The sequence below is a fragment of the Monodelphis domestica genome, chromosome 1 (genome assembly GCF_027887165.1).
Source record: "Monodelphis domestica isolate mMonDom1 chromosome 1, mMonDom1.pri, whole genome shotgun sequence".
NCBI lineage: Eukaryota > Metazoa > Chordata > Mammalia > Didelphimorphia > Didelphidae > Monodelphis > Monodelphis domestica.
In genome coordinates, this window is record NC_077227.1 from 378,633,342 (window position 1) to 378,646,454 (window position 13,113).

The 13,113-nt window shown below is 40.4% G+C and overlaps 2 protein-coding genes and 1 pseudogene across 4 annotated transcripts in view; 2 read left to right on the forward strand and 1 right to left on the reverse strand.

Annotated features, from left to right (window-relative positions):
- Positions 1–13,113, reverse strand: part of LOC100026499 (serine/threonine-protein kinase 10) — a 148,745-nt gene that overhangs the window by 56,396 nt on the left and 79,236 nt on the right. The gene's annotated exons all lie outside the window — the stretch shown is intronic.
- LOC103099802 (transcription initiation factor TFIID subunit 8-like) lies at positions 425–10,060 on the forward strand. The gene is made up of 2 exons (XM_056811579.1): positions 425–699; positions 8,834–10,060. Exon 2 carries the CDS (start codon positions 8,841–8,843, stop codon positions 9,753–9,755), a length of 915 nt encoding a protein of 304 aa, XP_056667557.1. The 5' UTR covers positions 425–699; positions 8,834–8,840; the 3' UTR covers positions 9,756–10,060.
- LOC107649630 (nuclear speckle splicing regulatory protein 1-like) lies at positions 2,886–4,484 on the forward strand (annotated as a pseudogene).

Sequence of the window (13,113 nt, forward strand, 5' to 3'; positions counted from 1 at the left end):
TTCACTTTTAGGTTAAGTTTTTAATCAATTACTTGATGGGGGGCAGCTGGGTAGCTCAGTGGATTGAGAGCCAGGCCTAGAGAGGGAGGTCCTAGGTTCAAATTTGACCTCAGACACTTCTTAGCTGTGTGACCCTGGGCAAGTCACTTGACCCCACTGCCTAGCCCTTACTAATTCCAAGATGGAAGGTAAGGGCTTTTAAAAAATAAATAACTTGATGGTTGTTTGATACTTATGTGATATTTTAGGGTTTGCAAAGGAATTCACAGAGTTCTGATTTTACCTCACAAATTTATTATGAGCTTAAGAGCTGTGAAGATTAAATTTAACTCTCCCCTAATTGGGAAGATGAAATTGTAACCCTGCCTATTTTTAGATCCAATCACCAAAAGTGTAAACACCCCATTCACACTTGAGTGGGGGTGGGAGACAGAGTCTGTGACCCACCTGGGCAATAGTGGGTGATGAATCAATCAGAATGAAACTAACTGCCCCTGGGCAGTCTTAAAGCAAAGCTTCACCTGTAATTGGTAATTAGGGGAAGGCACAGGAAGTGACCCAAAAGAAAGTATCTTTAAAAGGGAGTTACAACTTTCTGAGTGGAGTTCTGAGTTTGAGTTGAGACTGGAGAAGAATCTGCTGACTGGACCTGAATGAGGCTGTTCTTAGGTCTCTTCCCATTGAACTGACACATACATGGTGAGTGAAAAGGCTGACTCCTTTCCTGGATATTTTCTGAGGAAACTAGCCTCAGGAGAGACCCACCTCTTGAGAGTTTTCCCCAAGTCCTCAGCTTTGCCTTCGAGAGCCCTCGAAACTAACTCTCCCTGCCCAGGTTGAGCCAGGGGCAACTTAGTTCATGCTTAGGCACTAACTTCTCTTACCCTATCCTCTCTCTGATTTTATGTACTCTTTCTATATTTTGTAAATAAATTGAAAATAAATCTCTTTGTAATTCATATAAATTCCTGGTGATGCTATTTTAAATAGAACCCAGTCCAGCCTTTTAGAATATAACCCCTTTCTCCCCTTACAGAGCTATAGGGATTCTGAGCTCTTCTTGACAGATAAGGAAACTGACACCAAGAGAAGTGAAGTGATTTGTTTAGGGCCACATAGCTAGTAAATGACAGAACAGTTTCTTCTGGTTCTAACTCCTTTACTCTAACCATTATACCACTATGCCTTCCAGAAGGGGTAATATGTTCTATTTATAGATGCTTCTAGATATGTAATATATAAAGAGTTGCTTTATATGCCCTGTAAACTTCTAAATTCTTTATGGTTTTCAGCAGATGTGAACTTCAGGAATATAAGCACACATGTTGTTCCTCAGGCTTAGAACTTTTCTTTCTCACCTTCCACCCAGAGAACTGGGGTGTAGACACTTGGCAATAACACACATTCATCAATCCAGATACCCAGATACTCTAGGGTATTGTTAAATACTACAAAAACCTCATTAATTTGAAATCTCATGATTGGGGGGGAGGCAAGATGACTTTTTTCTCACTATTAAAAATGTATATTAAAAAGAGAAAAGAAGATAAAGACTTCAACTCTTAATACTTAAATTGCCTATTTATAATAGGATAGATGTAAGGAAGAAAGGAAACAAGCATTTATTAAATGCCTATTATGTCAGGAACTGTGTTAAGCACTGTACAAATCTCATTCTTCCCTCACAACTACCCTAGGAAGTAGGTGGGATTATGACTCCATTTTATAGTTGAGGAAATTGAGACAGAAAGAGGTTAAGTGACTTCCCTCTGGTCACACTGGATAAGTATCTGAGATGAGATTTGAACTCAGGACTTCCAGATTCCAGGCTGTGAACTTTAAAACTACCCCACCCTACTCAGACCTGTTACTTGAGATTTGATTCAGCTACCTCCTACTTGGTCTAACAGAATCAGGAATGTCTTGGGAACTTTTAAATTACTGCACCCTACTTAAGATACTTAAGATACATACTTACCTTTGGGGGAAGATAAAATTGTAATCTGCTGATTGAACAATGAAGAGACTTAGTTCTCACCTTATAGTCAAGCTAAAACTTTAAGCTAAGTCTATTTTTAGATCTAATACAAAAAGGTGTTAAGTAACTGTAAAGGTTAAATTAATCACTAAAAGGTCAAGTAACTCACAAAAGGTAAACTTCACAAAGAAGTGTGAAGTAACTCTAAAGATGTAATCAAATCAAAGAAGGTGAGAACTAAAAGTATGGGCAGTCCTGGAGAAAAGCCTTTGATATGATTGGTAGACATGAAAATTTAGAGGAGGAGACACAAGGATGAAAGGTCTAAATATTTGAGATTTTTCCTTCCTCAAGGTCACTCTCTCTTTCCCTGATTTGCAGTGGAGAGTTTAGCTGAGAGCTGTGTGCTGAGCCTTTGGGCATCTTAGCGTGGCTACAAGCTATTATCTAGTTTGGTGGTGAGTTTCTGGCTGAATTTTCCTCCTTTACTTTCCAACTTTTTCCTCTCAGAAGCCTCTAATCTTCTTCAGAGACCTAGAGGCAGGGAGTTTAAAACTCCCTCTGGCATAGGCCAGGTAGGAGAAATCCTATGTCCTCTTTCTCCTCCTTAAATTCCTTCCCTCTATATTAAGTAAATTACCATAAATTTCCAGACTGACTTGAGAATTTTATTTGGTGACCACTTAAATCTAGATTTAAAGGCACAATCCTAAAATTATCTGACAAGACTTTATCTAGTAGGCCACTTAAGTTGCCTCTTTCATGGCTATGAGCATTTGATTTCTCCAGAACAAGAGTTCCTCAGTTGCATAATAAGAAAATTGGACTTGATGATCTTGAAGTCCTCTTCTAACTTAAAAATTCTATGATTCTATGCTGATTACAAATCATCCTTGTCTTTTCATTAAAATAAATCTCCTATGTCAGATCAAAATGGTGGCCCTGAGCAGGCAGTATGGGCTCATTTTCCCAAAGAAAGCACAGCAGTTGCAGAAACCCATTTTGCAGAAGACATCAGTGTTTGACAATGATTCTGATGAGGAGACCTCTGTGAGTGACAGTATTCAGAGAGCAGCCTGCCAGAAACAAATGATGAAACAGACCAAACTTTAAATTCAAAAGGCCCTTGCAGAAGATGCCACTGTGTATGAATATGACAGTATTTATGATGATATGCAGCAGAAAAAGGAAGAAAGTAATCCTAAATTGCTTTTAGTAAAAGACAGAAAGCCTAAGTATATCCACAGCCTGCTAAAAGCAGTTAAGAAAAAAGGAGCAAGAGAAAAGAATGGAAAAGAAAATCCAGAAAGAACAAGAAATGGAAAAGGGAGAATTTGATGATAAAGAGGCATTTGTGACATCTGCTTATAAAAAGAAGCTTCAAGAGAGAGCTGAGGAAGCAGAGAGAGGACAGCCACTGCCCTGGAAGCTCGTCTGGATGTGACCAAGCAGAAAGACCTCAGTGGATTTTATAGGCATCTTTTGAATCAAGCAGTTGGAGAAGTGCCTGAATGCAGCCTTCGGGAAGCTAGTTCTAGGATAAAAGAGGAGAAGCCACGGGGTTATTCTGATGAATTAAATCCAGACCACAGAGTCCCAGTCAATAGAGCTGTACCCAAAACCAAAGTGAAAGATGAAAACCCTGATGCAGACAGTGACCTTGATGTGGAGAGCAGTGAAGATGATGATAAAACTGAAGACAAGAGTTGATGGAGCCACAGGAATGAGAGCGGCTACCAGAGTGAAAGAAGCCAGGCCCACTCCAGCTCCTCGGGGGAGGTCAGAGACCACCAGAGCCGGAGCCACACCAAGAGCTCCAGGACAGTGACAAGAGACAGAGGTGACCAGCATCAGGACCTCACCCATGAGAGCTACATCAGGGAGCCTCACAGACATCCTGAAAGTGGTCACCATAAAGAAAAACCAGATCAGCACAGGTCCAGGGAAGACAGCAATAAAGACCACATCTACAAGAGGCGAGAACAGGAAGATTGAGAGAGAAGAGAAAGGAAGATACACCCAGAGCACAGGCAGGAAGAGGAAAGGGAGAAGCAGCCCTCCAGGGGATGAGAAAGGGCCAGGCCAAGAAACAGCGAAGAGCTTCGTGGTAAGGCGAAGGGGGAGATCAGGGACAGGGGCAAAGGCCATTCCAAGGAGAGGAAGAGAAATGGACAGGAGAAATACACAGAGAAAGAGCCAAGCACCAGACCTTTGGAGCTGGCTCAAGAGAGGGAGGGAAGCCGCTCTGGTTCTGGGGCATAGGACAGGCTGTGTGGGGAGGATGGCTCCATCAGGGGAGGAGCCTGGGAGAGGGCCCCCAGCCCCAAAGGATCACAGGAGTCAAAGTGCCATCGAGAGAAGCCTCCCTAGACACTGAGCAAGTTTTCAAAGCACAACAAAGAGACTGTCATGTCAGCAAGAGACCGGTACCTGGCCAGGCAGATGGTCCATGCATAGAGAAACTGAGGGTTGCCTGAAGGCAGTAGCTGCCTGACTTGGAGTAGAGCAAGAAGGGGTGGTCGTTTTTTTTTTGTTTTTTTTTTGTGTGTGTGTGTTGGGGGTGGGGAGGAGACTCACACGTTTCTAGCACATTGTAATTTAATGTAAATAAAAATATCCTTGTGCTCAGTTTTAAGTAAAATAAATAAATAAACTAAAATAGATCTCCTAACAGATCTCACCTAGGAAACACTAGCTAAGTTACTCTAGGTACTTGAAAGGATTTCATTTTTAAAAAACCTATAATACAGACTTGATGTAATACAGAATCGATGGGCCTGTCCTGTCCCCAAGCAGTCCAAATTAGCGAAGCTTTGGCATAGGGATGAGAAACAGACCCTCTAACTCTGGTTCTGAGCCCCCTATAATGCCCTCTCCAGAGCAAGTCAGGGAAGTGGTTTAGGGTTTCCATAGCCTTTTGTAACAGTGGAAAATCAGATCCTGACAGTTCCTTAAGCATATTGTGTAACCTCACATATGCAAACTTAAGCAATAAGCCAAAGGTCAAATAGCTACAGTGCACAGATGCAGATGTGGCCAAAAAGAACAAATTTCCCAAGCATGCTTTTGGAAATCCCTATGCTTCTTAAAGCTACATAACACACCGACCAAATTAGAGGCAATTGAATTAGCCTAAGTTTCTCTTCTACCATAGGCTAAGTCATTGGTTCCCATCTCTCACACTTGGGTATTTAAGGGATAGGAAGACAGGGGAGGAGGAAACTGCCAGGCACTGGAAGGAGGGAGAGGAATTCTTCATTAAAAGAATCACATGGGGAAAGTCAGAGAGCTGGGTCAAGTCATGTCAGCCCCCAAGTCCCTAGGAGCAACACTGCAGATGGTGTTAAGCCTGGGGAGACCAGAGCTGGCAAGAGCTAGGAGGTACCTCCTGTGACTGATTAGGGTTAAGTACATTGTTTTGTAAACTGTTCTGGGACACAAGCCATGGAACACTTTTCTCCTTCATCATCTCTTCAGCTAGAGAAGAAGCTTAGAATGTGTTTAGAAAAGGTTCTTCCTCCACTTGAAATCTGCCAGCTCAAATTAAAGAGAGAAGGACCAGCAAGAAGTTGGGCAGCAGAAGCAATGGCTCAGCCCAAGGGGGTGGTGGGCAAGAATCTTGCTCAGAGAGCTGGCACTGTGAAGGGTGGGGGCCATCTCAAGTTGGCACAGACTAGTAGGAAACTTAAAGGCACAGAAACAGACCTAACCACTGGGAGCTTTGCACTTCCAGTGCACTCCAATTGTCCCAGGACATAGTCATGCCTGAAGGTGACTTGTGTAGAATCTTCCAATTTAGGGACCTCTAGAGGACTCCTCCCTGGCCTTCAGGTAAATGAATCCCGTGGTACTCCCTGCATGGGCTCAGAACCAATTATTAAATTTTCAGGGTGAGCACTTACACCTTGAAACTGGCAACTGCTACAGATCAGGGCTAGGTTTACTGTTTTGCTGATTGTCTAGACATAAGAAAATGTTCATAATAATACAGATCAAACTGAAAAGTGTGTCTTGCATTTCAGAAGGCCACTGTTGAACTTTTACCAACACACCTCATCTCTATGAGATATTAACACTCTCCAGAGATGAAGGCTATAGGGTCCATTCCATATAAAGAATTCAGAGAGACAACAGGAGATCTGTATGTACTGATGGGACAAAAGGCAGAGAAATTGGAATGAGGAGAATATATACAATGAGTATGAATAGTTAAACAGAAACACCACTAAAATGGCAGCAGAACTCAGATTAAGTTTAATGACCACTTTGGTCCCAGAAATATACATCCTGGACATTGAGGTGGCTCAATGGATAGAGAACCAGATCTGGAAATGGGAGTTCCTGGGTTCAAATCTGGCCTCAAGACACTCTGAGCTGTGAGACCCTGGTCAAGTCACGTAACCCCCATTGCTTAGTTGTTATTCTTCTGCCATAGAACTAATATTTCTAAGTCTAAGGCAGAAAGTAAAGGTTAAAAGAAAAAAAAAGGTGCAGGTAGGTGGGTCACTGAATAGATAGCCAGACCTGAAGATGGGAGGTCCTGGGTTCAGATCTGACCACAGACATTTCCTAGTTGTGTAACCCTGAGCGAGCCACTTAACCCCCATCGTTTAGCCCTTGCTTTTCTGTCTCAGAATTATAGCTAGGATAGAAGGTAAAGGTTAAAAAATTAATAAAATTTTAATTTATTTATAAATAAAAAAATAAAAAATTAATAACAGCTCACATGAAAAACTAATATTTTCATAAATATTATTAGACTATGAGATCTAATTTGACTCATAACAACCCTTAAGGTAGATACCATACAAGTATTTGTGAATCTTAAAATTTCTCAGACTCGACCTTAAAACATTTGGTTAAGGCTATTCCCCATTTTAAACAATGGAGGTACTTAGGAAGGTATGTGAGAACTTTACATTACTCCACCCATACTTAAACACACTTTAGGGGAAGATAAAGTTGTGAACTCCTTACTGAACAATGAAAAGTACTTAACCCATACTTAAAGTAAAGCTAAAACCCTTAAACTGGGTCTATTTTTAGATCTAATACAAAAAGGTGCTAAGTACCTATGAAGGTCAAATTAATCACTAAAAGTTCAAGCAAGCTTAGCAAGAGGTATGAGGTTTTAGTCTACCCAGAGAAGGTGATAACAGGTGTGAATTACTTTAGTTTTAGTCTACTCAGGTGTGAATTAAGAATGGTCAGTTCTTTGGAAAACGTCTATTGTGATTCTAGATGTGAAAACTTAGGGGAGGTGACATAGGAGAAAATTCTCTTTAAAAGGAGGTCAGAAAGGCCTCTGAAGTTAATTCAGCAATGATCTGAATTGGAGGCTAGTCTCTGTCTCAGTGGCTGAAAGGGAATTCAGCTTTGGTAGCTGAATTGGAACTCAGACTAGTTGGAGTAGCTGGGTCTCTCTGAACACTAGAATCTTGCTTGGGACAAATTTTGTGGTGAGTGATTAAAGACTGACTTAGTCTCTCTCTCTTAAGGCTCAGGCCTAGGCCATTTTGGCCTAGGCCCTTCATACTATATTTCTCTTATTCTCTCTCCTTTTTCTTAATTCCTTTATTTTTATTAATTAAAATCTCCATAAAACCCAGCTGACTTGGGTATTTCATATTTTCAGAATTTTCCCATGGCAACCACTTAATTTTTAGCGTCTTGGTTTTATATATTAAAATAATCTTTACCAGTGTGGCCAAAACCTTACAGTTTGGCCATTTACACATTTTCGCGGTCAGTTTTAGCCAACCACTCTTTTAAGTGTTACATATTATAATTTCCATTTTACATATAAGGAAACTGAGGCTCAGAGAGGGCATACTTGCCTATGGTCAAACAGTAAAGTATTGTGAATCTTAAAAATTCTCAGACCCTACTTCAGAACACTTGGTTAAGACCATTCCCCCATTTTAAACAATGAAGGGACTTAGTCAGGAATGTGAGAACTCTAACATTACTCCACCCATACTTAAGCATACTTTAAGGGAAGATAAAGTTGTAAACTCTTTACTGAACAATGAAAAGTACTTAACCCATACTTATAGTGAGGCCAAGCACTTAAGCTAAGTCTATCTTTAGATCTAATACAAAAAGGTGTTAAGTACCTATGAAGGTCAAATTAATCACTAAAGGTTCAAGCAAGCTTAGCAAGAGGTGTGATGTTTTAGTCTACTCAGGTGTGAAATTACTCAAAAGCTTAGTCTACTCAGGGGTGAATTAAGAATGGTCAGTCCTGTGAAAACGTCTACTATGATTGATAGATGTGAGAACTTAGGGGAGGTGACATAGGAGAAAATTCTCTTTAAAACGAGGTCAAAAACTGAAGAAAAAAACTCTCTCTGAAGAAAAATTCAGTCTTGGAAGCTGAAGTGGAGCTCAGGAACTAAACTGGAGGGTCTCTCTGAACACTAGAATCTTGCTTGGGACAAATCTTGTGGTGAGTGGATTAAAGACTGACTGATCTCTCTCTTAAGGCTTTGGCCTAGGCTGGCCTACCCTTTTTCTCATTATTTCCTCTTACTCTCTCTCTCCCTTTCACTAATTCTTTAATTTGTATTAATTAAAATCTTCATAAAACCCAGCTGACTTGGGTACATTTTGTATTTGAGAATTTTTCCCTGGCAACAACTTTATATTTAATTTAACTCAAGACACTGTCTTGAAACCATATTTTCACGGTCTCAGTTTATGCCAACCACTCTTTTATCTGTAACAGTTTATTCCAATCACTCCTTTATTTGTTACAGTATCAATGGAAGGACTTGAACCCAAGCCTTTCTGGATCCAAACCCAAAACTACACTCAAACACATACTATATCACAGTATCTCTTCAATTTTTTCAGATTCAAGATGGCCAACACAGCTGCAACTGCTGGGGCTGGTGGCTCAGGAAGCAAGCAGGACTCCACCCCTGAAGACAACTACTATTTGGCTTGGAGGAGGCGCCTTCAGGTAGTTGTGAGCTCCTTGCTGACAGAGGCTGGGTTTGAGAGTGCTCAGAAAGCATCAGTAGAAACACTAACTGAGATGCTACAAAGCTACCTGTTGGAAATTGGGAGGAGTGCTAAATCCTATTGTGAGCACACAGCCAGGACACAGCCAACACTGTCAGACATTGTGGTGACACTTGTTGAGATGGGTTTCAATGTGGAAACTCTCCCTGCGTATGCAATGCGATCCCAGAGGATGGTCATCACAGCACCTCCCGTCACCAGTGGACCTGTGACTCCCAAAGCCCTGACTGCTAGACAGAAAAAGTCTCACCCACCTCATGTCCCTAGCCATTTCCCTGAATTCCCTGATCCTCATACCTACATCAAAACACCGATGTATCATGAGCCCCTGTCAGACTACCAGGTCCTTCGGGAAAAAGCTGCATCACAGAGGCGTGATGTGGAACGGGCACTTACCCGTTTTATGGCCAAGACAGGCAAGACACAGAGTCTTTTCAAAGATGATGTCAGCACATTTCCATTGATTGCTGCACGACCCTTTACCATTCCCTACCTGACAGCCCTTCTTCCATCTGAACTGGAGATGCAGCAGATGGAAGAGACTGATTCTTTGGAACAGGATGAACAGACAGACACAGAGATCCTTCCTCTCCACATCAATATGGATGAATCAAGTGCTGAGAAAGAGAATGCTTCAGTTCTACAGCAGAATGCTTCCTTGTCAGGAAGCCAGACTGGGGAAGAAAATCTTATTGATAATCCTTATCTCAGGCCTGTAAAGAAACCCAAGATCTGTGGGGAAGTGAATTAAAGGAGAATTAAGGCATTTCCTTCTGAGTTTGTCTTTTCTACTTCTTGATAGGAGGGAAGAAATGAATTGTTCTCCTTTAGGCTTAGGCCTAGAAAGAGTCTCTATGAGCTTAGCAGACATCTTCCTTATTTCTTTCTTTCTTGCCCACTCTCATCTTGAGGTGTCTTAGAATGAAACTATTTCACCTTTCTGAGATTGGGTGATATTAATGCAGCTATGGGATTAAACATCCTCCAGTAGAATTATTTTCTAGAATGCAATTGACCAGAGATCTCCCATGGCTCTTTGTACCCTCTAGGATTTCTTTTCCAGATCATCTTCTGGGATGAGAGAAGAAAAATCTGAATTGCAAAGGGAGGCACACATCTATTTCCTTTCCCCGCTTAAAGATAAAAGAGAAGTCTAGGTGACAAAATGGGATCTGATATTTTGTTGGGTATTTGTCCGTAGAGAAAAGAGTATAATATTGTATTCAGTCTAAACTGTGGGATATAGGGAGATTTAGTGATTTCATTTCCTGTCATGGGTTTTTATTCCTATTAAAACCTGGAAGATAAGGGATGGGGAGAGAAGTGAGAAAAAGATTCATTTCTTTTCACTCCCTTTAAGACCAGGTATTCCATTGGTCCAATTTGCATTTCTAAGCAGTGCATTCCAGATGACTCTCCTTGCCTTTCCAGTAGTTCTCATACTGGCCCCAAGAAATAACCTGTTCCTATGACCTATGAAGCCCTGAGAACATGCCCAGGCTAAAGATGAAGCTCAGTGACTTGTCTGTTGAATTACTTTTCAGCTTCAAGCCAGGCATACTCAGTGAGCCTTCATTCCTTTTTCCATAAGAGAAGGTAAAGCTTTGTTCCCCTCCCCAAGGATCTCTAACCCCTGAACAGGAGGTAAATTCTTAATGGTTACTGAGCTTCTGAAGAAGCTGTGATTAGACTATTCCAGGCTCTTCCTTTTCTGTTGACCAGAGAACAGGTTCTTAAAAGAATATTCTGTGCAAGTTATTATGCATACTCTTGGCTAGGCATTAATTCAGAGGGATTTTTTTAATGCCAAAATGAAGAAAACTACTGCCAGGTCTCCTAAATGAAAGAGAAATAAGGAATTTCTTTTAAGGTAGTTTGCCAGAGTTCTGAAATTGTTTTGGAAAGATAATCTGATCCCATTGTTAATTTTATTCTCTCTCCCTTTCCCCAATAAATAAAACTCCTGGCCCTGATGGTACTACCCATGGACTTCCTGACCAGCTATTTTCTTAAAGAAAGAGAGCTTTTTGGAATTGAAGAGAAGTCTGCCAATGGGGAGGTTTGGGGGGTAAAAATTCACATTCTGACCCCTACTTTCCAGGCTTCTCTATAGTTAGCTAAAGTTACAATACCTCTTTCACTGAGAACACTTGAAACTATTTTCACAGACCAGTAGGCCTAAGCATTATAACTTTTGGGTTACTTTCAGTTTTTAGAGATATGTGGTACGGTGAGTATATGAAAAGTTCATGTTTTGGAGGTGAGCATTGTAGAAGATGATAGGACAGAAGCATTTACAGCCCTGCTTTGTCCCCAGCTGCTCCCACAATCACTGGGGAAGTGGTCACTGTGGCACATGTGCAGTCTCCCTATTGTACATGCATATCAAAGATGCCAAAAAATGATTTCTTGGGGAAAATGTGGCCAAAGACAAATGAAAACTATTACCTGTAAGTGTATAATAACATCTGTGATATAGTTAGAATGGAAAAACAAATAAAAAAAATAATTTAGGCATTCATCTGTAAAATATCCAACCTTATATGATAAGAAAATATTGGCAAAAAACTAAAAGCAGAATTCAAATAGGAGGTATTGTTATTACATATTTTAAAATTCTCTAAGGGAGAGTCCATAACTTCTTTCATTCACTCATTCTAGCAGTTAACAGTCCTTAGACAGGAAATTCTTCCTTGTATCAAATTGAAATTCCTCATGCTGAAGTTTAAAGTCCATTTCCTCTTGGGCTGGAGATGGAGAACAGCTGGTCTGCCCATATACCATGCTTAACAAACTATAAGATACCATTCCTTGGGGAGAGAAAAAGGTCTCACATGGAAATGAGCCTCTCAGACTAACTCCCCCACTGCAGGTGAAGTGGGTCAATGCTTCCACCTGATTCCATTCCTTGCATGGTTTTCAAAAATAATCCCAGGCAAGGAAGTGACCTGATAGTTAAAGAGTTGCCATACCCCCCACCCCCTAAGCACTATCACACCAGAAAAATGAGATGTTTAATTGAGGCAAGTTTTCTGGTAATTTACTTAAACCATCCCCTTTCACCAGGCTTAACACACGTACCATTATAACATCAGTGATGGGGCAGTTGTGAAAGGAGAGATGACTAACATCTATAAGTAACTCCAAAAGCTTTTCTTAAGCCAAAGTTATTTAAAATATAATTATGTAGGAGTATATAATATCTATTATATATATAAATGAAATAGCAGTTCTGCCCCATTTAGGCAGAGAACTGAATTCCTTGTCCCACCCTTTTTAAGTGTATCTTCACAATTCTTTTTTGACAGCATGGTTCAGTGCCTTATGTTGAATTCAGAGCAACATCACTGCATAGTACTAAATGATACTGAATTTAATGTTAATCCAAGTTTAAATCTTCAAAAATGACTGATCTGAGGGGTAGCTAAGTAGCACAGGATAAAGCTCCAGGCCTGGAATTGGGAGGGTCTAGGCTCAAATCTGGCCTGAGACACTACCTAGCTGTTTGATATTGGGCAAGTCACTTAACTCCAATCACCTAGCCCTTATTCTCTTTTGTCTTAGAATTGATACCAAGACAGAAGGTATGGATTTTTTGTTTTTTAAATGATTGAACTAAATGTTATTGCTTTCAATCTCCTTTGTTCATCTTTTCTTGGTGGAAACAATAAGTAGGGAAAAGACCAAATGCTGGTAGCAAAGAGATACATAACCTATTGCTAATATCACTTGGCTTAGAACAAGATTCAGTTATTCTCCACTTAAGCTATTACACCAGAGATGGATAGATAAAATCAGAAAGCTGATAATGTGAAGATGCTTAAAATTTAGTCTCTCTGGAAAAGTCTTCATCCTAATAACAATGGCTCACAGTTCTCTTCTTTTATTAATAGTGTGAACTTTAAAATTACTCCACCCTACTTAGACGTACTTTAGGGGAAGATAAAGTTGTAATCTCCTGATTGAACAATGAAGGTACTTAGTTCTCACCTTATAGTGAAGCGAGAACTTTAAGCTAAGTCTATTTTTAGCTCTTAATACAAAAAGGTGTTAAGTAACTATAAAGGTTAAATTAATCAGAAAAAGGTCAAATAACTAACAAAAGGTGA